General features: G+C 51.0%; 2 protein-coding genes across 15 annotated transcripts in view; one reads left to right on the plus strand and one right to left on the minus strand.

Moving 5' to 3' along the window:
• DNAI1 (dynein axonemal intermediate chain 1) overlaps positions 1–15956 on the plus strand; it is a 124873-nt gene extending 108917 nt beyond the window's left edge. For 8 of the 14 annotated variants that reach the window (XM_038552631.1, XM_038552630.1, XM_038552627.1 and 5 more), the window contains 9 exons: positions 1807–2084; positions 7421–7510; positions 7641–7728; positions 7846–7971; positions 8354–8433; positions 9646–9794; positions 9903–10002; positions 12385–12570; positions 15652–15956. In XM_038552631.1, coding sequence (XP_038408559.1) covers positions 1807–2084; positions 7421–7510; positions 7641–7728; positions 7846–7971; positions 8354–8433; positions 9646–9794; positions 9903–10002; positions 12385–12570; positions 15652–15750 — 1196 coding nt within the window. In that variant the 3' untranslated portion in view covers positions 15751–15956. Of the gene's footprint in view, positions 1–1806; positions 2085–7420; positions 7511–7640; positions 7729–7845; positions 7972–8353; positions 8434–9645; positions 9795–9902; positions 10003–12384; positions 12571–13089; positions 13586–15651 lie in introns of those variants that run through there. The other 6 variants (XM_038552639.1, XM_038552638.1, XM_038552628.1 and 3 more) reach the window with 5 other exon arrangements.
• A 57-nt stretch (positions 15957–16013) lies between these two features.
• Positions 16014–17968, minus strand: ENHO (energy homeostasis associated). The gene is made up of 2 exons (XM_038552667.1): positions 17786–17968; positions 16014–16816 (listed from the first exon to the last, which is right to left on the minus strand). Exon 2 carries the CDS (start codon positions 16657–16659, stop codon positions 16429–16431), a length of 231 nt encoding a protein of 76 aa, XP_038408595.1. The 5' UTR covers positions 16660–16816; positions 17786–17968; the 3' UTR covers positions 16014–16428.
• Positions 17969–25429: the final 7461 nt, after the last annotated feature.

Raw genomic sequence — 25429 nt, forward strand, 5'->3', positions numbered from 1 at the left:
CAGCCCTCAGGGCCCACCCAGAAGGAGCCCTACAGAGTGAGGGACTGCCAGCTCCCCACTCCACCTGAAGGCCAGTTCCTACTGACTTTGAGATAGTGTCAGGCATAGGGTAACCCCCCTGGCTCTGGGAGATCTGGAAGGCCCAGTTCCTCCTCTTTTGTGAGACGTTTCTCCAGAGCAGAGCATTGTCCTTCCTCAACCACTGGGTGCCCTTCCCATGCCTCAAGTTGTACCCTGGCACCTTCCACTAGAGGAGCAACCCCCTCCTGGCACATGAAGCCTCCTTTACAAGTGATCAGGGGGAGGGATTCCCAAAAGGGATCCCAGACCTGGTAAGGATTAGCAAGGGAAGGTGGGCTTCCCCATAGAGAACTGTTCTGGTGAGCACACCAACTTGCCTCAGTTTCTAACTCTACCTACCTAAGGTCAGCCTGGCTCCTGGCTGCACTCGCTCCCTAGTACTGGCTCCCAGTAAGCACCACATGGTGTTTGCAGAGTGTCTGGGGCAGGAATATCTGGCAACTGGCTGTAGCCAAGCTCATCCCCAGAGCCCAGGGAACCCAACCAATACTGTCCCTGAGTCCAGCCCAGGCACTTCTTCCCTTGAGCAAGGGGCAGCTTTAGAAGTAAGACAGAGGGGCACCTGGGTGGTGCAGTCAGTTGAGCATCTGACACTTGGTTTCCACTCAGGCCTGGTCTTAGGGTCGTGAGAGCAAGCCCCACGTTGGGCTCTACTCTGAGCACGGACTCTGCTTGGGATTCTTCTTCTCCCTCTGCCTCTCCTGCTTATGATCTCTCTCTCTCTCTCCAAAAATAAGTAAATAAATCTTAAAAAGAAAAAAGAAAGAATGACTCAGCAAAACTAATCAGGGTGAGGCAGTCTCCCCATTTTTCCCATCCATGGGCTCAAGACCTCAGGACTGGCCATGTTTTCTGGAAGGCCTAGGCCTGCAGTTACCAGGGACAAAAGAAGTAGCCCTGGTAGGGGAGTGAGCCCTCATCTCATCTAGAAGTTTCCCTTAGCTTAGAGTCCCCAAGATGGGGGGCTGCTCTAGACTTCTTCCTTTCCTGAGCTTGGGAAGGGTCCTGAACTGGTGGTGGCAGGAGAGCTGGACTGAGAGTTAGGACTGTATTCTGTTCAGTGACTACATTATGGATGCCACATGAGCAGTGAAAGAAAGAGGGAGGCTCTCGCCTGACATAGGGTAGGTGGGGAGGAAGCCTCTGCTGAGTGGTCAGTCCACTGTTAATCACCAAAAGCTGTGCTCAGGCCAGAAGTGTGACACAGTGGCCTGTGGAAGCCTGACTGGCTGGCCTTGGACTTCTCAATTCTGGGAGCATGCCTAGATCTAGAGAGCAGTCTATAGCTGGGGACCCTGGGCCCAGAGGGTATGGGAAGATGTCCATAGATGGCTAGTTTGGAACTCATATAGAGAATTCCACGTTAGTCCAAACCGAACTCCTGCCCCTGGGTTCCTCTTCTGAGGTTCCTGCTTCTTCCCAAGCCCACACACTCTTCACCTAGAAGCTCTTTGAGCCTGCATCCTGCTTTCCTGTACCCCAGGGAGAAAAGGAGAATGATTGCCCATCCCTCAGATAAGCCTGGTCACCTTATCCTCCTGTGAACCCTTAGAAGGGGTAAACCAAGTCTCATGATTCCATTTCTGAGACAGAGAAGATGAAGCCCAGAGAGGAATCCCACCCTCCCTGACAAGCACAGCAGGCCGGTCTTGTCTACCCAGTGGGGGAGGGGCTAGGGGGGCAGCTGAATCCTCCCACCACAGCCTGGCATTTTCCCTGGGACAGATGATTTCATGAAGCAGAGCCAGGGCATGCTGCTGCTCTACAGCATGAAGAACCCCAGCTTCCCTGAATATATCTTCAGCAGCGAGAGCGGCATCATGTGTCTCGACATGCACGTGGACCACCCCTACCTGGTGGTGGTAGGCCACTATGATGGTAATGTGGCCATTTACAACCTCAAGAAGCCCCACTCCCAGCCCTCCTTCCGCAGCTCAGCCAAGTCTGGCAAACATACAGACCCTGTGTGGCAGGTGAGCCTGGAACCACGGTGGGAGAAGTGGGTATGCAACCTCTGGAGGAGGGACCTTGGGGAGGACAGGCCACAGGCAAGGGGATGGGAATGACAGGCGCTAGCTTAGAGTCCAAGGATCTGGGTGTGCAAAGGGGCAGAGAAGGGCAGAAGGTGATAATCAGGAGGTGAAGGGTCTGCTGCTGCGGAGCTGCTATCAGGAGGGCCCCTTCTGTCTTCTAAGGCTCTCTTAGGTGCAGCAGTCAGTGACTCACAGCCCATGGCTGGAAGACTCAAGGCCTGACAGGCCTCTGCTGAGTCTATCAAGGGCTCCAATTCCCTGCCTATGGGCTTCCTCGTCTCCCCATGGGGGCTCTCCTCTGCCATTTGGGCTAGATTTGGGACAACTCCCAGACAAAGACAGGTGCTGCCAATTGTCTGTCCTCTGGGTAGAGCTGTAAGGCCTGGTAGGTCTGTCCCTGAGGCCTCTCTGTAGCACCCCTCTTCTCCAGACGGGCATAGGAGGGGACCATTACTCCAACACTGGAGCTAGGATTCACCCTATGTCTCCCATCTTATTGCACTGGGAGTGGATTTCATATTTCATCTTCAGGAAGTCTCTTAGCTCTGGCTTTGCAGACCTCCCCTTACCATATTCCAAAAGTCCACCTCCTTCTTTTTTTTAAAGATTTTGTTTATTTATTCATGAGAAACACAGAGAGAAAGGTAGAGACATAGGCAGAGGGAGAAGCAGGCTCCCTACCAGGAGCCTGATACAAGACTTGATTCCAGGACCCTGGGATCATGACCTGCGTCGAAGACAGATGCTCAACCACTGAGCAACCCAGGTGCCCCAGGCCCCCTCCTTCTGAGGCTGCGAACCCTTACCCATGGGCAGGTCTGGGCAAATCTAAGGAGGGATTTCTGCCTTAAGTTTCCCATGGTCTCTGGGCTCATCAGGCATGCTGGGACTCTGTCTTCTCATCTTCCTTGGCCCCCTGCCCTGATAGAGTCTCCAGGCAGGCACTGTACTTCTGCCTTTCTGGTCCCGAGCTCCCTGAGTCACGTGGACACCTGCCCTAGGCACTGGCTCTCAGCTCCCAGACCACTCAGCTCCCTGAGCAGAGGAGGGACTGTCCAGGCATAGGGGACCTGATGCCCTCTCCGCTTTATCTTTTTCCCAGAACCAGGGACACAGAGAGGGAGGTGCCCCCTCCCATGAGAAATCTTCCCCCCTGCTTTCCACCAAAGCAGAGGCCAAAGCTCAAGTCTCAAGAGTTCTGTGAAAATCCCACCTTCCAATTCATTGCCTCCAGGCACACAGAGGTCTCTAGACATGAGGAGGATCTCTGCAAAGACTTTAAACACCCAAGAGGAGAAAAGACCTGCTTTGATTAGACTAAGCCAGCACCAGGCCTGCCCCTGCTCCCCCAGCTCAGACAGCCCAGAGCCAAGCACAGAGCATCTGTAACTGGCCTGACCACCCTCCTCAAGCCCAGGAGAGGGCAACGGGCCAAGGCCAACCATCCTGCTACCACTCTGCTGTGTTCTCTGAATCAAATAGCAGGTTGGGAAAAGAAATGGTGCATGCAGAAGATACCCTATGGCTTTCATTGGGCAGGTGCCAGAGAGACTGGAACCCACCCAGACAGGGATGGCCTTCTGTCCCCCCTCACTACCACCACCACCACCACCACCACCCTGCTGGGAAAACAGGCTAGTGCCTTTGCAAAACCAAAAACTCAAGAGTTCTTGGCTGGACTGGCTTGTGACATGGGAGGGGCTGCCTGGCACTCACTCCCTCACTGGTTTCCTGCCTTCCTGTTCCCTCATTGCCTCTCATTCCGTCCCCCTTTCCTCATTCATCTCTCTATTCAGCGACTCCTCTGTTTACTCCTCTGGGAGCTGAGGATGCTTAAGGGCTTGGTCCCTGGGGTTCCTAGTAGGGAGATAAGCACAGCCAGGGGTTAAGCAGGACAGGGCAAAATGCTAATTGTGAATGGGCTCCTGGGGGTACTGAGGAAGGACATATAGATTGTCCAGGATAGGGAGAAGGGGCAAGAGGGCCAGGTCTTCCCAGAGGAAGCAACACCTGAGCTGAATGGTAAGGGATGAGAAAGTATTAGTTAATGACAACTAAATGTAATATGAGATCCTAGAACACAACAAAAATGGGTATTAGGAGGAAACTAAGAAATTCAAATGAAGTCTAGATTTTAGTTAAAAAAAGAAAAAAAGTATGAGTCAGATGAGGAAGGGTACAAAGGGGTTACGTGTGCAGTGACACAGAGACATCAGGCGGAGTGGGGGCCGGGAACGACACATTTGGAGCACATGTGAGAGGCAGGGAAGGTGGCAAAGGGCCTGAGGGAAGCACAGGCACCAGGTGTGAGTGTGCTTCTCTACCGAGAAAGAAGCTTGGACTTTGAGTCAGTGGTTTCAAATGAAGTGCTAGAGGTGGGAATGGGGTAGCTTTGGTGAGTCAGGTTCCTGCTTACTTGAGGGTCCCCTGTCATCACTGCCCTGTCCTTGAAGGTACTTTCATGAGGTTGCTCAGAGCTCCCTCCAGCATGGTTTGAAAATGGCTGCCCAACCATCAGAGAGTCTGGGACAGAGAAGTAACAGTCATGTTCATGTCTTGGAGATGTCCTCTCACTGCAGTGTGAGAGACTTTGCAGCCCAAGCTACAGCAGGGACAGTGGAGATAGAAATAAGAAGGTAGGGTGAGCTCTGGTGAGGCAGGAAAATCAATAGAAGGAAATTAGATGGATGTGAGAAAGGGAAAGAATTGGTGCTACTACCTGGGACACCACCCAGGAGAGCACCCACAGAGGTAGAAATGACAGAGGAGGAACAGGCTTGGACAGAAGTTAATACAAGAAGCTAGAAGAACACCATACTTTAATTTTTTTAAAAATTTATGATAGTCTCAGAGAGAGAGAGAGAGAGAGAGAGGCAGAGACACAGGCAGAGGGAGAAGCAGGCTCCATGCACCGGGAGCCCGACATGGGACTGGATCCCAGGTCTCCAGGATCGCGCCCTGGGCCAAAGGCAGGCACCAAACCACTGCGCCACCCAGGGATCCCCTTTAATTTTACTTAAATAAATAACTTAAAAAAAAAAAAAAGAGGAGGTGTCCTACAGGCAGTAGGCTGTGTAAGCCTAGAGCTTGGAGGAAAGCTAGGCTGGTAAATGGCATGTCAGAAACACTAGAGTCTAGGTCCTTCTTAAAGGGACTGTGTCTTTGGGTGCCTGGCTGTCTCAGTCAGTTAAGCATCTGCCTTCAGCTCAGGTCATGATTTGGGGTTCCTGGGATTGAACTCCACATAGTGCTCCCTACTCAGTCTGCTTCTCCCTCTCCCTCTGCCTCTCCCCCTGCTTGTGCTCTCTCTCTCTCTCTCAAATGAATAAATAAAAAATCTTTTAAAAAAAGAGGGGGGACTGTATCTTGGGGGAGAGCAGAGAGGTTATTTTGGATCTCAAATGCCAGGCTGAGGCAGAAGGACTTTGTTCTGTTGGCAGCAGGGAGCCATGGAAGGTTTTGGAGTCAGGGAGAGAACTGTCTGTTCAAAGGGGACTAGGTTCCAAGCCCACGGCACAGGCTACTGCCCAAGGAAGCCCCTCTGGGTAGCCCAGCCCTATTCAAGCCCCTCTCTGAAGCCTCAACCAGCAATACTCTGTGGGTGTGGGTGTGTTCTGTGCAATACTGGGGAAGGGAGCAGGGAAGGATAGATGAACAGAGACGAGGGGCAAGCAGGTCTGCCCTAATCAGATACTGCAGAAGAGAAGGAATCAATCAGCTAAGCAGGCTCCTTCTGCTGCTTACCGCATACGTCCTGGGCCTTCATTCATTCCCTGAACCCCCACCTACCACCTGCCCACCCCCTTTATTCCTACCCTTCGGCCTCCACCCCAGGAGCACACGTGTGACTTGTACACACACGTACATGCTCACTAGCAAATACACACAGCAACCCCCATCGGGCATCAGGCTGCTAAGTGGGGTGTGAACTACAATTTCCATGCATGTGGCGGCTGCTCATTAAACACTTCCCTTTGCAGCTCCCCAGCGCCTCTTACAGCCTGGCCTTTGACACCCCCTGTCCCCTCCCCCCTTTAAAGAGACTATCTTTACACAGAAGGAGAAGAGGTCCCAGTGTAAGGGCCAGCTCTGACTTATACCTCAGAGGCTCTGTAGTTTTCTAGGCCCCCCCAGTGAAAAAAAGAGCCAGCTGCCTAGACAGGCCCAGGCAGGACCGGCCAGCCCTTCTGCAGCTCTGATCAGCCAAGCCTGGGGGTTGGCCAGGGACAGACGATCCCCTCTCCCTCCCAGCCACACCCCTCCACAGCCATGGTGACAGCTCTGGTCACAGGCAGCAGCAGTGTGTTCTGTCCTCCCTCACCAGGCCTCTGTGCCAGGGGGAAGGGACAGGGTCCTAGCATGGGAGGTCTGAAGGGAGCTGAAGAGTGGAAAGCTCTGGGCACCCAGCCCCACCCAGGCTCTCTGGGACAGGGCTTGGCCAGGCCTCCACATCTGGCAACAGAAACTTGAGCCTCAAGCGTGTCATCTTCATAAGACAACAGCTCTGTCTCCAAAACACTTTCCCATATGTTTGTCTCCAGCCCCGAGAAGATGGGTGGGGCACAATTATTAACCCCGAATCGAATCACAGATGGAGAAAGGCGGCTCAAATCTGAGATTTGAGAGCAATATTTTGGGAGCGGGAGCTAATGGTGAAGTAAAGGCAGAAACAGAGGAGAGGCTGCCTAGGGAAAGGCTAGCCTGGAAGAGGAGGGGAAGGGGCCTTCTCCCTACCCTACAAGCAAGCAAGAAAAAGCCCCCTGCAGAACCCTGGCACCCCAATTCCTAGGATGAGGGTCATAATGAGGATATTTGCTAACATTTTTTGAACCTTTAATAGTTGGAGTGTTATCAGATCAGGGCCTCATGTTTGTTGTCTCATTCAGCTCTTATAACAAATCTGTGCTATTATGGTTCCTGTTTTATAAATGAGGAAACTGGTCGATGGACCCTGTCCTCTCCAGGCCCTGTCTACATAAGGAGGATGAGTTCAGAGACACCACCCTCCTCCTACAACTGGCTCCTGGAGTCCAACCCAGGGAGGATTTTGGCACCTCCACTGCCACGCCAGTGGATTAGGGCAGTACCCCAAGTGGCACTGTTAGCTCAGGACCATCAGGGAGGGAGGGATGAGAGAGACAGAGATGGGTGGAAGGAAAGAGGGAGGGCCAACTGTGGGACTCTGGGAAATGGGCTCCCAGAACTTGCTTCTGAAGCTCACATGGCGGGAGCCCTGCTAGGCTCCCAGCCCCAACTCAACATCCACTTTATAGTGTCCCGCAGCTCACAGATTGGGATTGTTTCAGGTCAGGTGGCAGAAGGATGACATGGACAACAACCTCAACTTCTTCTCTGTGTCATCTGATGGCAGGATTGTGTCTTGGACACTCTTGAAGGTGCTCGTTTCCCAGAAAGGGTCATGTGGGGGTGGAGACAGGGAGTGGGGGAAGCTGACCGGCTAAAGCAGCCCTGGACCTCATGGAGGTGGCCCCACCCATGCACCCTCCCCATCCCTTGTTGCCACAGAGTGAGCTGGTTCACACAGATGTCATCAAGCTGAAGGCGGAGGGCAGTACCACGGACGGTCTCGATGGGTTGCAGCTACACACCATGGGTAGGAACCCCAGGTCCCTCACATCCAGGCAGGCCACCTCACTCAGGCCCCACGAGGGTCAGGGATGGTGGCCCACCCCTTTTACCAAGCGCTCCCTCCTCTGCTTGTGCTAGACAGAAGCTGGACAGGAGGTAATGGGAAAACCTGGCACTGCCCTCCTGAGCTTGACTGTTTGCAGACCCTCCCTGTTTATGCAGATCCCAGCCGCGTTTGCAGACCCTTTTTCCTGTTCATGCAGATCAGGTGCTGTTATGCAGATCTAGTCCTGTTTATGCAGATCAGGCCCCTGTTTACCCAAATCCCATCCCTGTTTACTCAATTCCTACCCTGTTTATGCAGAATAGATCCCTGTTTGCACAGACCATGTCCCTGTTTGCCCTGACCCTGACCCTGTTTAAATCAATCCCTGCCTTGTTTACCCAGGCCCCAGGCCTGTCTGCAGAAGCCCGGGCCGTTAGCAAAGTCCCAACTGCCTGGGACAAGCAGCAGGCCAACGGCCGGTTTCTGTTCCCTGCCTGGCCCCAGCCCCGGCTAGAGCTGGGGCTCAGGCTGTCACAGGGGCCTACTGGGAGCCTCCCCACCACCTCCAGAACTGGGCTAAAGCTGCTCTACCTTTTCTCCCAAGGCTGTGGCACCGCCTTTGACTTCCACAAAGAGATCGACTATATGTTCCTAGTGGGCACAGAAGAGGGAAAAATCTACAAGGTGAGGTAGCGCTGCCCTATGCCAGCTTCTTAGACCCGAGAACCATGGGAGTTTATCCTTCTCAACAGACCTGATTCTGACAGATCTTAGGGTTAATCAGTTCTAGAAAGCTTCTTGGGAGAAAAGAAAGTATTTTTGACTTGCTTGGGTGGCAGGAAGAGGGGATGATTGCAGAAAAGGGCATAAAAATCTAGAGGTTGACTTTAGTCCAGTCTGGCACCTTTCCCTCAGCCTGCCCTCCCTCCCTTCCTAGAAGTAGAGGAAATAGAAGTGGGAGTGGAGGTTGGGGGGAGTTGGGAACATTCTGAGAAGACTTCCTGGAGGAGATCTGAACTTGAGCTGAGCTTTAAAGGCTGGGTAACAAGAAAATTTTTCTCTGGATCTTGGGTGTGTTCCAGCCAGTAGGATGGAACTTCATGGCCAGTTTCTGCCAGGTCCCAGAGTTAGTAGGTGAACATCCTTCTGAACCTCCATCCATCCAGAAATAGCTCTGCTGCATGCTTTTCTTAGGCTCAAAAGACTCAGAATGTTAATTACAGGCAGCCTCCCAGGAGGCCCTGAGGCCCGCAAGAGCTGGTCTGAATGCAAAAGAGGTCCCCACCCCCTCGACAAGGTCCTAAAGGCAGCGTGGGAGAGGCAGGAGGGAGGAGACTAGTCAGTCACACAGTCTCTTGGAGGGAGAGAGAGGGGCATGCTGGTCTGGGCCAGAAACCCATGGGAAATCATGAGATTGGGACTTGCTCCTGGCTCTGTGCCTGCTCTTACCTGGGCAATGTGGGATGTTTCTCACTATTGCAAGGATTCTATCTGTGAGCTGTAAGTGGACCCAGGGCTCTGTCTGTCTGCCCATAGGCTTTGGCCTGGACACAAGCTAGGCCACACCTCTCCCAGGGCCCCCAGACCTGTTCTGCCTTGACTCCGGGAGAGAAGGCTTTTTCAACTTGGCCTGGAATTCTCTGGGCAGACTACACACTGTCTCTCACCCTCCAGGGAAACTCCCAACCCATTCAGTCCCTCCTTTGTCTCTGCTTGTGTTGAGGGCACCAAGGAGAGAAGCCAGCAGCCCGGCCCCAGCTCAGCTGTGTCAATGATGTAGGGACAGGAGAGGAGTCTTAGGTTCTGACTCTCCAGGGCCCCCAGGGAAGTGGTGGCTGCTGACCTCTCTCTTGTTCCTGATCCCTGATCCCCCCACCACCCTCACCCTTGCCCCAGTGCTCTAAATCCTACTCCAGCAAATTCCTCGACACCTATGATGCCCACAACATGGCGGTGGATGCTGTGTCCTGGAGCCCATACCACACCAAGGTCTTCATGTCCTGCAGCTCCGACTGGACAGTGAAGATCTGGGACCACACCATCAAGTGAGAGAGACATGCCCTCCCTCAGTCGCCACCCTGGGCTGGGGCCTGTGGGGCTCCAGAACTGTGAGCCCTCTGTGTGGTGAACTTTCCATCCCTCTACCACTGCAGGACCCCAATGTTCATCTATGATCTAAATTCAGCTGTGGGCGATGTGGCCTGGGCACCATACTCTTCTACCGTGTTTGCGGCAGTCACCACCAATGGGAAGGTGAGTGCCCCCTGCTGACCCCTACTAGAGATGGCATGAGGTATCTTAGGGTCTCCCTCCTAGAGAGCCCATGCAGTGCTCTAATCAGGTAGGGGAAGCTGAGAGCTGAGACCTAAGAACTCCGTATTCTCAAGGGCTAGGCCACCCAGGGCCCTGTCAAAAGAGAAATCATTCATCCCCTGAGGCCTTGAGGAGAGAATGGGGCTGTTCATCATGAAGGACAGGACACACTGGGGGATAAGATGCCAGGAGGAGCAGCTATCTTCCCTGATGGCTCTGGGGACAGAGCTACAGGATGGGAAGGCAAAACTTCCAAGCCAGAGTTTATGTGTGATTGAAATACTGTCTAAAAGGTAGCAAGGTCCTTATCCCTGGGAGTGTGCAAGCTGAGTCTGAGGCAGGAAGATGAGAAGGAAGATGGGAAGATGTCTGTGCAACACCGAGATTGGGTAAAAGCTCAGAGACAGACATTTTTTGAGGGAATTCTTGGACACAAATCCATTTTTCCTTATGGACTTTGATAAAACCTGAGAGGCACCCACTCAAGGAAAGACTATAATTTAAGGCATCACCCTAACATCAGTCACCTTTTTGCCAAACAGATGTTTACTAAGGGCCAACAAGGGTGCCCAGCAGCAGACCAGGGCCTGGCGATTCAGGTCCCTGCAGAGCTCACATTCTTGTGAAGGAAAAGGGACACAAAGCAACAACAAAATTAGAGTTAAGTACTAGGCAGAGATGAACAGAGGAGTATGTATGTACACAGCGTTCATAGCAGCATCATTCATAATAACCAAAAAGTGGAACGACCCAAATGTCCATCGACGGATGAATAGATAAACAAAGTATGGTATATCTAAAAGGATTATTAATCAGCAAAAACAAGGAATGAAGTATTGGATACATGCTACAACATGGGTGAACTTGAAAACATGCTAGCGTAAGAAGTCAGTCACAAAAGACCACACATTATAGGATCTCATTTTTATGTTGAGAATAGACAAAACTATGGAGACAGAGGGTAGATTTGTGGTTGCCTAGGGTTGTGGGTGTGGGAGGACATAGGAAGTGACTGTTAATGGTACAAGGGTTCTTTTGGGATGAGAAAAATGCTCTAAAATCGGTTGTGGTGATGGTTGCATAACTGTGAATATACCCGAAACCAAGAATTGTATACTTTAAGTAGTAAATGTTTTTGTATGTGAATTATATCTCAATAAAGCTATTATATTTTATAAAAAAGAGAGAAAGGGAGTGATGTAAAAGAAAAAGACCAGGTGGTCTCTTAGCATGGTCAAGGAAAGCTTCTCCAAGAGGTGACATTCAAGCTGAGAGCTGAATGACAACAACCAGCTATGTGAAGATGGGGAGAGGCATTCCAGACAGAGGGAATAGCTAGTACAAATGCCCTGAGCTGAGAATGAGCTTGAAGGGGTTTCAGGGGCAGGCAAGCAAGTATGCCTGGGTCTAGGAAGCAAAGGGAAGAAGAGCTCTAGCAGTGGAGAGTAGAGAATTCGGAATAAGGAATCTGGATTTTATGTATACTGCCAAGGGAAACTGCTGGAGGATTTTAGATTGTTTAAAGATAAGTCTAGTGGCTGCATGGAGGATGGATGGTAGAGGGGCAAGAGTGGAAGTAGAAAGATCCATCAGGACATTGCCACCATTGTCCAGGCAAGAGTTACTAATGGTTTGGACTCAGGGAATGGTAAAAATATGATTAACCACTTGTCTGAGCACCTTGCATATGCCTCTTAATGGCAAGTTAGCCCTAGAGCCTCTAGCTCTCGTTTATAAAATGGGGATAATAGGGATCCCTGGGTGGTGCAGCGGTTTAGCGCTTGCCTTCGGCCCAGGGCGTGATCCTGGAGACCCGGGATCGAGTCCCACGTCGGGCTCCCGGTGCATGGAGCCTGCTTCTCCCTCTGCCTGTGTCTCTGCCTCTCTCTCTCTCTCTCTCTCTCTCACTGTGTGCCTATCATAAATAAGAAATAAAATAATAATAAAAAAATTAAAATAAAAAAATAAAATGGGGATAATAGCAGAACCTACCTTATAGAGTGTCTGTGAGGATTATTAGGTTATACAACTACGTAACATGCTTGCCTAGAGTCTAGTATATAATAAGTGTTCAATAAATGGTAGCTGCTATTATTGTTAATTCTGCATAGACTTAAATTTTCTTCTAAGCTTTTTATGCTCATTCCCTCAACCACAGAAAAAAAAAAAAACATGATCAGAGACACAAATCCCCTCTCCCACTGCCTCCAGCTCCAGTGTGCTAGGCTTCTGTTGTGTTTCCCCAGAAAGCACTTGTGCTAGTTCTTCTGAGGTGGGGGACAGGCGCTAGCCTTGAGTGTGCTGACACCCATCTCTCCACAGACCCATGTATTTGACTTGTCCATCAACAAGTATGAGGCCATCTGCAGCCAGCCCGTGGTGACCAAAAAGAAGAACAAGATCACCCACGTGCAGTTCAATCCCATCCACCCCATCATCATTGTGGGTGATGACCGTGGGCACGTCATTTGCCTCAAGCTCTCACCCAACTTGCGCAAGATGCCGAAGGTACAAGCTTGGGTAGTTTGGGCTGCTGTAGGAAATAAAGTCTCCAAGATGGTGGGGGTAAAGAGGAAGGGGAAGAGCCCGGGGGTGGTTCCCAGCTTTCTAGCTTAGAAAACCCAGGGTAATGGTGGTGTCATTACCCAAATAAGGAGCACAGGAGAAGCAGGTTTGTGGAGAGATGATGAGATCAGCTTTGCCATGCTGAAGCTAAGTTACCTGTGGAGCTTCTGGGTGGAGACATCCAGTAAGCAGGTGACTCCATGGATCCAAAGCCTGGGGAAGCACATAGACATCATTGGCTTATTTGGTGTAGACCCAGGTTACTCAGAAAGGGGGCTTGGGTGGGCTTACCCAGGGCCTCAGCTCCAGTGGTCCCTAAGCTGGGAGCTGTGGGCCCACACAGGGAAGAATGTGAAAAGAAAAAGAGGATAAGGTCAGCAGTTAGGCAGTCCTTCCTGTGAGCTCTGGCTCCTTTCTGGGATTTGTACTGGAGACCCTGCCAGAGTCTTTGCACCCTTTCAGAGTGCAAAGGCCCTGAAAACAGCTATGGAGCTCAGAGCCAGCACCTCAAAGTCTGTATCTCAAGAGTCCTGATTCAGACATAAGAATTCAGGCCTTCGAATCCAGAGCCCGAGAACCCAGAGTGGAGTCCTGCCTATTTGGGTGCTAAGAGAAGATACAGAATTTGCTTTCTGCCTGGTTCTGGGCCAGGATCAGAGCTGGGCCAAGTTGCCCTGATGACTACACCTCTTGGTTGCAATATGAAGCGTTTATTTGCAGTTTGAGGCAAAGGCAGGGCCCTGTCTCTTTCAACTACTGATACCTGCCCTCCTGTACCCTTACCAAAGCAGGGATACCCGCAGCATCCCCCTGGTACCTGCCTAGTCTATTCCCCACCATGACCAGGAGACAAGAGCTGGGATTTTGGCCGGGCCTGTAATTGTAGCCAGCTGGGGGAGGGGGTTGACTTGGCTATAAATACTCAGAAGGCAGCTAAGAGCCTGCAGCTGTGGCCTATAGGCTATACTGGGCTGGGGGTGGGGGGGAGGGGAGGATAGGATAGGGTGGGGTGGGGTGGGGTGGGGTGGGGTGGGGTGGAATGGGGTGGTTGGGCATGGTCTGAAGCTCTTTGTTGAGCCCAGCTAGTTGGCCTCAAGGAGGGGGAAGGAAACAGCACAATTTGTGGAACAGATAAAATCTGCTCTTGATTTAGTGAGGAAAGAGACCTAGGCTTGAGCTGGACAGCCCAGTGGGAAGGATGGTGGTTCCCCAGTCAGAGGCAGGGGCAAGGGTATAGCCATCACATCTGGAGGGTGGTAGATCTGGGTGGGGGCTTGCCCTGCCCACTCTGACCCAGGAAGGCGAGGATCTCTCACAGTCCCAACTCCTCTCAGACCGAGGGTCAGCCATAGCTAAGACAGCTGGGCTCTGTGTATCTGGGGACCTCTATCTCTGAAGACCTGAGGATGTGGGTACCAGGGGAGCAGAGGACTTGAGTGGGTGACAGCTGGGGGCTAGTGCTTTGGTAGATTGAAGGTTCTCGTGAAATTCTCATCTGATCCTATCAGTAGCCAAGTGATTTGTGCAATAGGAAGTCCTCTGGACATCCCCAATGCCCCTCCTCTACCGGCCGCAATCCCCCTGCCCTTCCCAGGAGGGTTTGGCCACAGAGGCCCAACTTCCTGACCTGAAACCTCCCCTAACTGGTGTCCGAAGACAGCTTGTCAAAGGTCAGACTGTCTTTCCCTAACTACAGTATAGATGGGAAACTGAGCCCAGAAAGGCAAGAGACTTGCCCAAAGTCATATAGGGAGTTAATGACAAAGCTGGAACTAAAAGCCAGGACCCACAACTCCTGGGGGATGGGGTGAGGCCAAGAAGAAAGCACTAACTTGATTTGGAAGGGAGGGTAGTTAAAGGAAAAGACCTCTTTGTTCTCTGCCTAAAGAGTGTAGAGGTGAGTCAGGTAGTGGCAAAGGCACTGGGCCACAAGGGGAGGGGGAGACAGATTTGGGAGCAGGTGCAGTGGTCACACCAGGAGGAAATCTGAGCTCCTCATGGTGTCAGCAGCCAGGATGGGGCCAGGAAGGGGCCTGCTGGCTGTGCACTCTCTCACTTCCTCACAGCCCAGGCCAGACCCAAGCTGGGCTCTCAGCAGGCAAGGCTGGAGCAGGTGCCAGTGAGCAGTGGGCACAGGTGGCAGAGAGGGCAGGGGAGGCAGGGGGAAGGGGGACTCTGGAGCAGAGGGAAGGCAGGAAATGGCAGCTGCCCCAGCATAGCCCGTATCCCGCTGCCTGGACAGAAGGGAGGATGGGAGTGGTGCTAGTCTGCCATGGAGCTCTTGGGGCCGGTGAGTGACACATATTGTAGTGTCCCAATTCTCGTTTTCTCAGGGCATTAGAATGCCCTGTAGGCCAGGGTGAGGGTCATAAATTTAGGATCTTCTTTTCTGAGGGCCAGTCCTGGCTAAGGATATCTGGAATCACATGGGATATTTCATCTGCCCTCCTGGGTCTCTTGAAACCCTCCTCTACCCTGAGTATGTCTGATACAGCAGGCCTGACCCCCAAATGTCCCCCACTCCCAACCTGACCTGAAAGTTTTGGTACTAGGTAAGTGCACCTGTGGCTTTGTTCACACTTCTCCCTCTGCAAACCCACATCTCTTAGCTCTTTGTTAGGCCTCAGCCAAGGACCCTCCTGTGGGAAGGGTGGTCCCAACAGTCAGAGGCCTTACCTCTCCCCGAGAGCTACAGCTCTCCCGAGCCCGAAAGGCTAGTTCCTCTGAGGGTTAGTGGGTAGATACCTTCTGCCCCTCCTCCCAGAATCAAGTCTTTCTGTTGACTCAAGATTCAGAGCCAGACTGGATGCTTCTCGGAGGCCCCAGCTGGGCCCAGATCTCCTAACCTGAGTTGGGGAAGAACCCCTTGGGGATGGGGAGAGGCAGGGATCCAAAATCTAACTGGTGGGGAGAGGGGCGGGACAAAGCTGGGGCGGGGTGTGCAGAGGAGGCAGAGCTGGGACCCGGAGAAAAGTGGCCTGTCCCTCACCATTCCTCACCCACATGTACTTCCCCCGTCCCCAGGAAAAGAAGGGGCAGGAGGTACAGAAGGGTCCAGCTGTGGAAATCGCAAAATTGGATAAACTCCTGAACCTGGTGAGGGAAGTGAAAACCAAGACCTGAGTCCCTGTCTCATTTTTCGAACCCAGTACTTGTAACTCCTGACTGAGGTACCAAAGCCCAGCCTTAGCACCCAGTTTGTGACCCCACCCCTGATCAGGTCCTAGCATCTACCATCAGCACTCTGTTTCAGCCCTGGTCCCAGCGCTTCACCCCTCAACCATTATCCTGTCCTACTTTGCACAAATAAACTTGTGTTTGGAAGCTCACCCCACACCTTTAATTTGCTGCCGCAGGGCCCCCAGGAAGAGGAGGAAATCTCAGGGTAGAGCCATAGTTCCATTTATTATCCAGCAAACAGTGGGAGGACCCAAGGAGGGGCCCAGCCTGGACACCCTCCCATTATTGCCATGGATTCCAGTTTGCTTCCCCAACCTCAAGGGCCTGGAGGCAATTGGCCTAGGGAGAGGTGGACCCAGTCCCTGGCCCTCGGTATGGAGCAGAGTCGAGATGGCCCTGGCCCTAGCACCAACTCATGAACCCCCACCCCAGGCCTGTCTACTAAGGGCCACTGGAGCCCCTAGTGGAGCCAGACTGGCTAGACTCTGGGCTGCTAGGTCCAGCTCCAGACAGGCTGGACTCTGGGTTCTGGACCCCAGACTGGCTAGACCCTGGGATCCTGATCCCAGGCTCTGGGTGGGGCAGACTTAGGCCCCAGACTCCAGGCGAGGCGAGGGGCCTTCAGGGCTGCAGCAGGTAGCTGCCTTCATGGCTGGGCTTCTGGGGCGGGGGTGCCTTCTCAGGACAGGGGCCAGGGCTGGAGTTGGGACTGGATTCCGAAAGAGAGTCGATGTCCGCAGAGCGGGAATGGCAGGCCCAGCAGAGAATGACCCAGAGCAGGAGCAGCAGGAAGCCTACGAGGCCGTTGCAGACAATGGCAATGAGGGCCCCTTGGGAGATGGCTGCCCCCATGACAGGCAGCACCCTCAGACCAGCACAGACCACGGGGCTGGCTCGATGGCAAGGCCCATGCCGAGGCAGAACTCCAGTATAGCTGGCCTTCCACAGAGGCTGTCCTGTCCACACAATGACTCCTGGGCAGTGGAGATGTCCACCTGCAGTCCTGAGCCTGTGGCAGAGAGCAGAGGAAAGGGTAGTGAGGGAGAAGGGATACGGTGAGGCCTAGGAGGAAAGGGGTATAAAAGAGAGTCCTTCCCCACATCTCTGGCTTCCCTGGCAGAGGACTCTGGGTCCCAGCAGTTCTAAATACCCCACAGAGCCAATGCCCCCATCCTCCGGCCTGGCTCTGGGCACCTGGATGGGGGTGCAGCCACAGTGGGGAAGCTGAGTCGACAGCCCATATCTTACCTCCTTAGAACCAGTGGGCATGGCCTGGCCCTGCCCACCAAGCTTCCAGCTCTCAAAAGCACTGTGTGAGTGGATGAGGCTGAGGAAGCCCAAGGCCTTAGAGGATGGGGATTGTGACTACCGCTGGTGTGGCCTGGGCACCTCCCCCTTCTCAGGACGCCAGCCAGCCAGCCCCGGAGACCTCCAGAGGTGCCAGCTCAGACAGAGGGAACTTTGTGGAGGCCCTGGCAGGCATGTATGGGTCTGTGTATCCAAGGCTGTGTACCTAGGTGTGCCTCTCTGTGGGACTGTCTCTCCAGGTCAGTTGTGTCTGTGTGGCTGGTTCTTAGTCTTTCGTTCCCTCGCCTAGATGTGTGCCTCTGCCTCTGCATACCCACCTCTATGTTCGTGCAGCTGTCTATGTGGCTCTCTTTATATTTGTCTCCGTGTGCTCTGAGTCTCTCTTTTCTCAGTCTATCTCTGTGTATCTCTGTATCGGTCTCTGTGTGTATGGGTCTTTAGTGTCTCTCGGTCTCTTTCTTCCTTGCTGTGTGTCACTCTGTCCCCGTGGACGTGTCTCTCGCCCCTTCTCCGTGGGGTCTGTCTCTGTAGTTCTGCGAGTCTCGTGTGTCTCTGTCTTTGTGTCTCTTTCTCCGCGGCTTTGCCTCTATGTCTCCATGTGAGTCTGGGTCTCTGTATCGCTGTCTCTGGTTCTCAGCCCCCGTGCCCATGGGGGGAGGGCCCCCCTTACCTGAGTTGAGCCCGGTGCGCGCCCGCGGGAGGGTCCGGGGCAGCGGGATGCTGGGCGCCGACTGAGACTCGGGAGCCTGCGGGCGCGGGGCGGGCGGGGGGGGGCTGGAGGCGGGCAGGGGCGATGTCCCCTCCCCCGGCCCTCCCCCTCGGCCGCGCAGCCTCCGCCGGCCGCTCCCGCCGCGGCGCGACCGGGGCGGCCTCTGCCGCGGGCGGTCTGCGGCGAGCCGGCACCTCCTCCCCCTGGGGCGGCGCCTCCTCCGCGGCCGCGGCGGCTCGCTCGCTCGCTCGGCGGCGTTCGGGCGGCGGCTGCGGCCCGGCGCGGGGCTCGGCTAGGCTCGGCTGCGTTCGGCTGCGTTCGGCTATGTTCGGCTGGGCTCGGCTGGGCTCGGCAGGCAGCAAAAACAGCGGAGAACCTAGCTTCCCGGGAGGCCGGCGGCCGCGGCCTGTGCGGGGTGGAGCCATCCCCGCGGCGCTGCCGACGTTCAATTGGCTGGCTGCGCCAGGCTCCCGGGCGATTGGTCGCACTCTGGGGTGGGGACTGACTCGCCGGTGATGCAGGAGTGGGGTGGGGGCGGGAAAAGGACTGGAGGGGCTACTAGGTCTGGTCCCCTCTGGGGGAAGGGGGTGGGAACGAGGCCCACCTGCTTGCGGAGATTTCTTGCACCTTCAGCACCTGGAAGAGTTGCACATACAATCTCTGAGAAAGGCCTCTGTACCGTATACGTGAGGAGACTGCCCCTCCATATCTGCCTCTGCCTGCATCATCCAAGGAGGAAGGCCTTGGGTCCCCACATCTAGGAGGAGATCCGAAGTCCTCATCTTGGAAGACCCCTAGACTTATGCACAACCACTCTCAGCTGGGGTGGACTCTGCATCCCCACTTTAGAGGGTCGGTAGGTGGCTCTGCATTCCCTGGCCCTAGGAAGTGTGAGCCGTCCTGCCAACACAAGTTCTTGGGCATATTCACTGAGTTCCCACGCAGTATTGCTCTCAGGTTTGTGCTTTGCTGCGTTGTGGGAGAAGCTAGGACTGAGAGTAATGGGGTATTCCGAGAGCTCACTCAGGCCTGGCTGGAGCAGGACCAGGCATGACTCTCCATCCTAGAATCTCTCCTAAAAGGAAGACCAGTTCGGTCAGAAGCTGTCAGGTAGGTCTTCCTACCCTACCTCATAGGTCAATGATTCCTAAGTGTTCTGAACTGGACCTTTTTCTCATCCTACTCTACATATTCTCCATGGATGAGCACATCCCTAAAGGTATACCGTGAAGACTCTCAGAGCTCTCAATAAGCATCTGTGGAATTCTAGCCATAGATCCAAGTACCTTCCAGAATTAGGGGGGTATTGATTTCTGGTTCTGCCACTTAACAAACTTTGTGACCTTGAGCAAGTTACTCACCCTCTTTTAGCCTCAGCTCCCTTATTCCTAAAGTTGTTTTAGTAACAGCTACCTCTCAGGGTTGTAATTCACCAACTCGTTTTTTCCCAACCCACCACATCTCAGCAAATGCCGACTGACATAACCCCAAGAACCATATGGCTAAGAGACCCTTTCCCTCAATGACACAGAATTCACATGAGATTCCTATAAAACCAAATGCCACCTCAAAAACAAGAAAGGGAAGGGTAAGATAAGCTGAAAGACTGAGTCATACTTACAGACTGTCTAAAATAAATTTTTGGACCCTACTGATTTTACCGGAATGGATTAATTTTAGTTCCCCTGCCCCTGTTACCCAGCAGGGTGGGGTATTGTGAGCAAGATCAAATCAGTTCTAGGAAAGAGAGGAGACTTATGTTGTTGCACATCTGAGTGTAATGTGAGTGAATTTGTGACCCAGCTGCAGGAGTTCAGATTTTGTCCTGGAAACAGTGGGGAGCCACTGAAATATTTTGAGCAGAGGAGTAAATGTGGTCATATCCAAAAATTAGAGGGATGATTTGGGCTGCTGGGTGGAAGGAGAGATTGAAGGCAATTGAGAGTGAAGGCAAGGAGTAATGACAAAGGACTGAAATGATGTAGAGGAAGAGGATTGGAGAGAAGAGAGCACTGAGGATATTTGGGGATTATAGTTGGTAGGACTTAGAGACTTAGACCTATAGGATATGGGAAGTAAGAGGGAGGGAAAGTCTGGGATAACTTCCAGGTTGGTGACCAGGGATACTGTGATGCCATTTACTGAGATAGAAAACACAAGAGAAGGGGTGTTTCAGCAGGGGCTTGGGATGGTGTGTGGGGGAGGTGGAGGATGATGACTTCTGTTTTATATATGCTAGGTTTGAGGTACCAGTTGGACACTCAAGCCAAGGTATCCCATAGACAGTTGGATAGGTAGCTCTGAGGTTCAGGCTGAAGACAACATTTTGTGGGTTATCAGTAAATTAGTAATAGTCAAATCAGAAAAGTGGATAAGCCAGGTGTCTGTGTGGCTCAGTAGGTTGAGGGTCTGACTCTTGATTTCCTCTCAGGTCATGATCTAGGGCCGTGAGATCGAGCCCACATCAAGCCCCCCATCAGGCTCTGCACTGGGTATGGAACCTGCTTAGGATGCTCTCTCCCCATCTCCATCTGTCTCTCCCCACCCCCTCCCTTCCTCCCTCCCTCCATCTCTCTCACTAAAACAAAACCAAACAAAAAGTGGATGAGCTCTCCAAAGAAGAGTAAGAACTGGTTTAAGCAAAAAACAAAACAAAACAAAACATTTATAATTAGACTAAAACCTAAAGACAGGGATGCCTAAGGAATAACTGGAACTAATGGACACAAAAGCCATTAGAATCTCTTGCCACCTCTCCTCTCTGTTACTTTCTGCCAGGTTCCTTCATTTCCTTCCCCTGCGCTGTCCTGCCCCTATCATCCCCACCCCCAGACTGGCTTCTAATGTTTTTCTGGTCCACATAGTGAAAAACATCACTTCGGACAATCCCAAAGCTTAAAAATCTTATTGTCTAGGCATCCAACAAGACACTGGCTTCTTTTTCTTAGTTGCACTTTGCAAATTCTTCAGGAAATACTCTGATTGGCTCCGCTTAGTCGATGCTTAACACTGGGCTCATCAGCTGTAGTCAAGGAATGGTTGAAGCTCAAATTGCCTAATGTGGCTCACATGAGAACCCCATGGACACTAGGTGGGGGATATGGGATGGGGGGTCCCAGGAGAAGAGAGGATGCAGAATTGCAGGTGTACAGTGTAGTCTACCCCTTGTTTGCCCAACACACACACATTATTTTCCTCTATATATTTGATTTCAAAAAAATATCCTCACCTACATATTCTAGCCATTCCACTATACATATGCCAATAAATTCACCTCCTCTCTAATGGAGGGCAGCTCAATGACACATCCAGCTACTATTTCTGGAGGTTATATCATAGGACCACGGTTCTTCATATATAAGTTCTCTGGGTAATGTCCCTTCGTGCTGCAGTCAGGTTTCTATACGGTGTGAATATGGTTTCTAATAATCTCATTACCTTTGTTTGAAATGCCTTTGAGCTACCTTTATTTTTTTTTAAAGATTTTATTTATTATTCATGATAGACAGAGACAGACAGACAGACAGACAGAGAGAGAGGCAGAGACACAAGCAGAGGGAGAAGCAGGCTCCATGCAGGGAGCCTGACGCGGGACTCAATCCCGGGACTCCAGGATCGTGCCCTGGGCCAAAGGCAGGCGCTAAGCCGCTGAGCTACCCAGGGATCCTGAGCTACCTTTAAACCACCACCACCACCACCACCTCTGCCCAAAAACAATCCCCAAACTCCTGATGTCTAGAGATGGAAGAAATAAAGAATAAATTTTTAAAAGGCACTGTAGAGTGGTCAGTAATCCAGAACATCATATATTCTTTGGCCCTGAATGACAATGAAAATGATGGGACCAGGAAATCTCATGGCATCTGTTTGTTGACTCACTTCTCTGGCTACAGTTTCTCAGTCAGCCAATCTGGTTGTCCCAGGTTCTGCCCACAAGGATGTGATCCCTTTTCCAGTGTTCTGAGAGCATAATTATGGAGGATTTCTCTGTGGGGCACTGTACTGATTAGCACTACACTTTCTGGTGGTGGTTTAGGGATCCTGGGATTGAGCAATCACAGATCTCTGCATTTATGAGGTTTGGGTGTGGTTTTATTTTCCTCCCAGATGATACAGTTCTTTTATTTTTATTAAATTATTATTTTTTAAAAGATTTTATTCATTCATAGAGACACACACAGAGAGGCAGAGACACAGGCAGAGGGAGAAGCAGGCTCCATGCAGAGCCTGACTTGGGACTCCATCCAGGGTCTCCAGGATCACGCCCTGGGCTGCAGGCGGCGCTAAACCACTGCACCACTGGGCCCTGATACAGTTCTTTTAAAATCATAATCAGCTGTCTGTCAGTTTCATCTGGGGGAGAATTCCTTTTGCTATTAACTTATTCATCCTAAAGCACATTTTTTCCCCTAGTTTAATGACTCTTAAATCAGAATACAGTCTCACAATTAATGGCATGTAATAGTTTTTTAGCCTCTTTTTTCCCTAGTGGAGTTGACCCCTGTGCAATGCAGGAGTTAGGGGCACCAGCCCCTGCACAGCCAGAAATCCATGTATAACTTTAAAAAAAAAAAAAACTTTATTTTTTTATAGTAATTTCTACACTCAGTGTGGGGCTTGAACTCACAACTCCAAGATCAAGAGTCACATGCATTTCCCACTGAGCCAGCCAGGCACCCTCCATGTGTAACTTCTGACTCCTCCAGAACTTAACTACTAATAGTCTACTGTTGACCAGAAGCCTTACTGATAACATAAACAGTTGATTAACACATATTTTGTTTATGTATTATATAATGTATTTTTATAATAAAGCTAGAGAAAAAAATGTTAAGAAGAAAATTGTAGGGCAGCCCGGGTGGCTCAGCGGTTTAGCACTGCCTTCAGCCCAGGGCGTGATCCTGGAGACCCGGGATTGAGTCCCACGTCAGGCTCCCTACATGGAGCCTGTTTCTCCTTCTGCCTGTGTCTCTGCCTCTCTCTCTGTGTGTCTCTCAGGAATAAATAAAATCTTTTAAAAAAATTGTAAGAGAAAATACATTTATAGTACTATTAAAAAAATCCACATATAAGTGGACATGTACAGTTCAAACCTGTGTTGAAGGTCAACTGTAGTTCATAAAATAAATTGCCTCTTGAATTGATGGGAACATGAGATTTATTAAATATAGTAATTTCATCATAGTTCTTTTTCACAAACAGTAGAATCCACCCTGGGTAGTTAAAACAGAAAAGGGATTTGTTAAAAGATATTATTTAACTCAGAAATGTTAGGAGGATGGAGGAAATGAGTTTGAGGCTCAGTTTCTAGGAACAACACTCAAACCATACCACACAACCTGATGAGAAAACCACAGCCACTGCCACTCCAAATACTAAGTACCAAAAGTTTAATTTCACTGCCAACTTTACAAGCTCTGTAGCACTTCTGCGGTAAGAACTCAATTTTGCAGCTACTAGGAAACCACCAGTTACCACTACCACCTCCAAAAAGTGGACACTTGTACTACCAGCAATAGCAGAAACTAAAGTCTTATGTCCAGCCTACTTCCTTCCTCTATCAGTCAGAATTAGGTAGGTGACAGTGGTCACAAACAACCCTCAGATCTTACTGGCTTAAAGTAACAAAGATGTATTTCTTGCTCATGCCACAGTTCTGGCATGGGTGAAGTGGGAGGGAGGAGTCTGCCCTCTGTGATCACTCAGTGATCTAGGCTGATGGAGGTTTCACCATCTTATGATGATGCCTGTTTCTTTCTTTCTCTCTTTTCCTTCCCTCCCTCCCTCCCTCCCTCCCTTTCAGATTTTTTTTTAAAGATTTTATTTATTTATTCATGAAAGATACACACACACAGAGAGAGAGAGAGAGAGAGAGAAGCAGGCTCCATGCAGGGAGCCCAATGCGGGATTTGATCCCAGGACTCCAGGATAATGCCCTGGGTTGAAGGCAGGAGCTAAGCTGCTGAGCCACACAGGGATCCCCTCCTTTCAGATTTTTGTTAAGTAAATCTCTATGCCCAATATGTAGGAGTTGAACCTACAACCCCAAGATCAAGAATCACTTGGTCTACGGACTGAGCCAGCCAGGCACCCTGATGCCACTTTCTTGATAGGAACCTTCAGCATTTGCTGTAGTAGAAGAGGGTGAGGAAAAATGTACACTGGCTTCTGTTCACATTGTATCAATCATAACAAATCTCATGGCCATACCTAACATCAAGAGACAAGAGAAGTGCAATCCTCCTGGTGCTCAGAAGGAAAGGAGAATGACAAATATTGAACTTTAGTGATATTTACTCCACTTGTATGGCTCACTTCCAAATCAAAGTGTCACATGGAGGCAAGTAGCATGCCTATAAGCAAACTGCATAAGATGCTGGAAATATTAGTTCTGACTTTAGTACTAAGGAGACTGGATTTTAAAGTGTGAATTTTCCCATATAGGAAAACTAAAGGGTGAGGGACAGGGGTGGCTCAGTTGGTTAAGTATCTGCCTTCGGCTCAGGTCATAATCCCAGGATCCCAGGGTCCTAGGATTGAGCCCCCTGCTCAATTAGGGGCCTGCTTCTCCCCTGCCACCAAATCATGTTCTGTCTCTTACTTTCTCTCTCAAATACATACATACATACATACATACATACAACAATCTTTTTTTAAAAAGGTGAAGGACATCTGTGAATACAACGTATTTCTACTACCATAATCAATACTAGAAATTTGTAGAATCATGCTCTCTGAATTCTTCGGTTTGCCACGAAAATGCAGGACCTGTGCAAGCTCTTGAAGCAATTTCTCTCTTTTAGCTCCGTTTTTCATAATGCTAAAAGGGGCACTTTCAATCCCTCTAACTATGCCTTCCGGCTTCCTGGGAAATCCTAGGCTGGAGTGACAGGGCTGAAAGCCTTTCTTCTTCAACCTGCCCTGGAGTGATGCCCTTGCCTCTCCTGCATTCCAATCAACTCCCTTTACAATAAGAAGCACCATCACATTTGCCTGGCAGGGTAAGAACATCCAAAATGGGTGGTCTGTGAGAAGTTAGGGGCCAACACAGTATTTTGTTTGGATAAGGAAGTGTGTTTCAGCCCTGACTTCAGACGGCTAGAAGCTAGATTATCCTGCATCATGCTGAAATGCAGAAGCCAAGTTCTTGCCTGTTCTCTAACATTGATTATGAGGAAACATTTATTCCTCCTCTTAGCAATCATGATGGTGGTATACTTGGGAGAGTCTGAGAAATTGGGAAGCCCTGCTTCTTGTCCCCAACCTGTCTCGTCTCCTTTTTTCTCTCCAGACAAGTTTCCTATTGCTTCTCCAGCCCATATAATAATAAACCCAGCCTCTTTTTTTTTTTTTTTTTTTTTTTTTTATAAACCCAGCTTCTGACAATTCTCAGCTTTACAGTTTAAATCCAGGTATACCCAGCAAGATGTTGGTTCATGTCTTTCAGTTCCAGTTTACCCTTCTCAGTTCCAGCTTCAAAATTCCTAGGGACTTGCTCTTATCATCCTGGCTTTGGTCAGATGCCATTCCCTGTATCATTGATCCATGGCGGGGTAGGGAGGTCATAATATGCTGGTAACCATATGAGTGAAAAGCAGTTCCCAC

Source organism: Canis lupus, chromosome 11 (assembly GCF_011100685.1).
Source record: "Canis lupus familiaris isolate Mischka breed German Shepherd chromosome 11, alternate assembly UU_Cfam_GSD_1.0, whole genome shotgun sequence".
NCBI lineage: Eukaryota > Metazoa > Chordata > Mammalia > Carnivora > Canidae > Canis > Canis lupus.

What these genes read in the sequence shown, in the direction of transcription:
- ENHO (XM_038552667.1), bottom strand. Translation starts at nt 16,659, where the DNA reads ATGGGGGCAGCCATCTCCCAAGGGGCCCTCATTGCCATTGTCTGCAAC.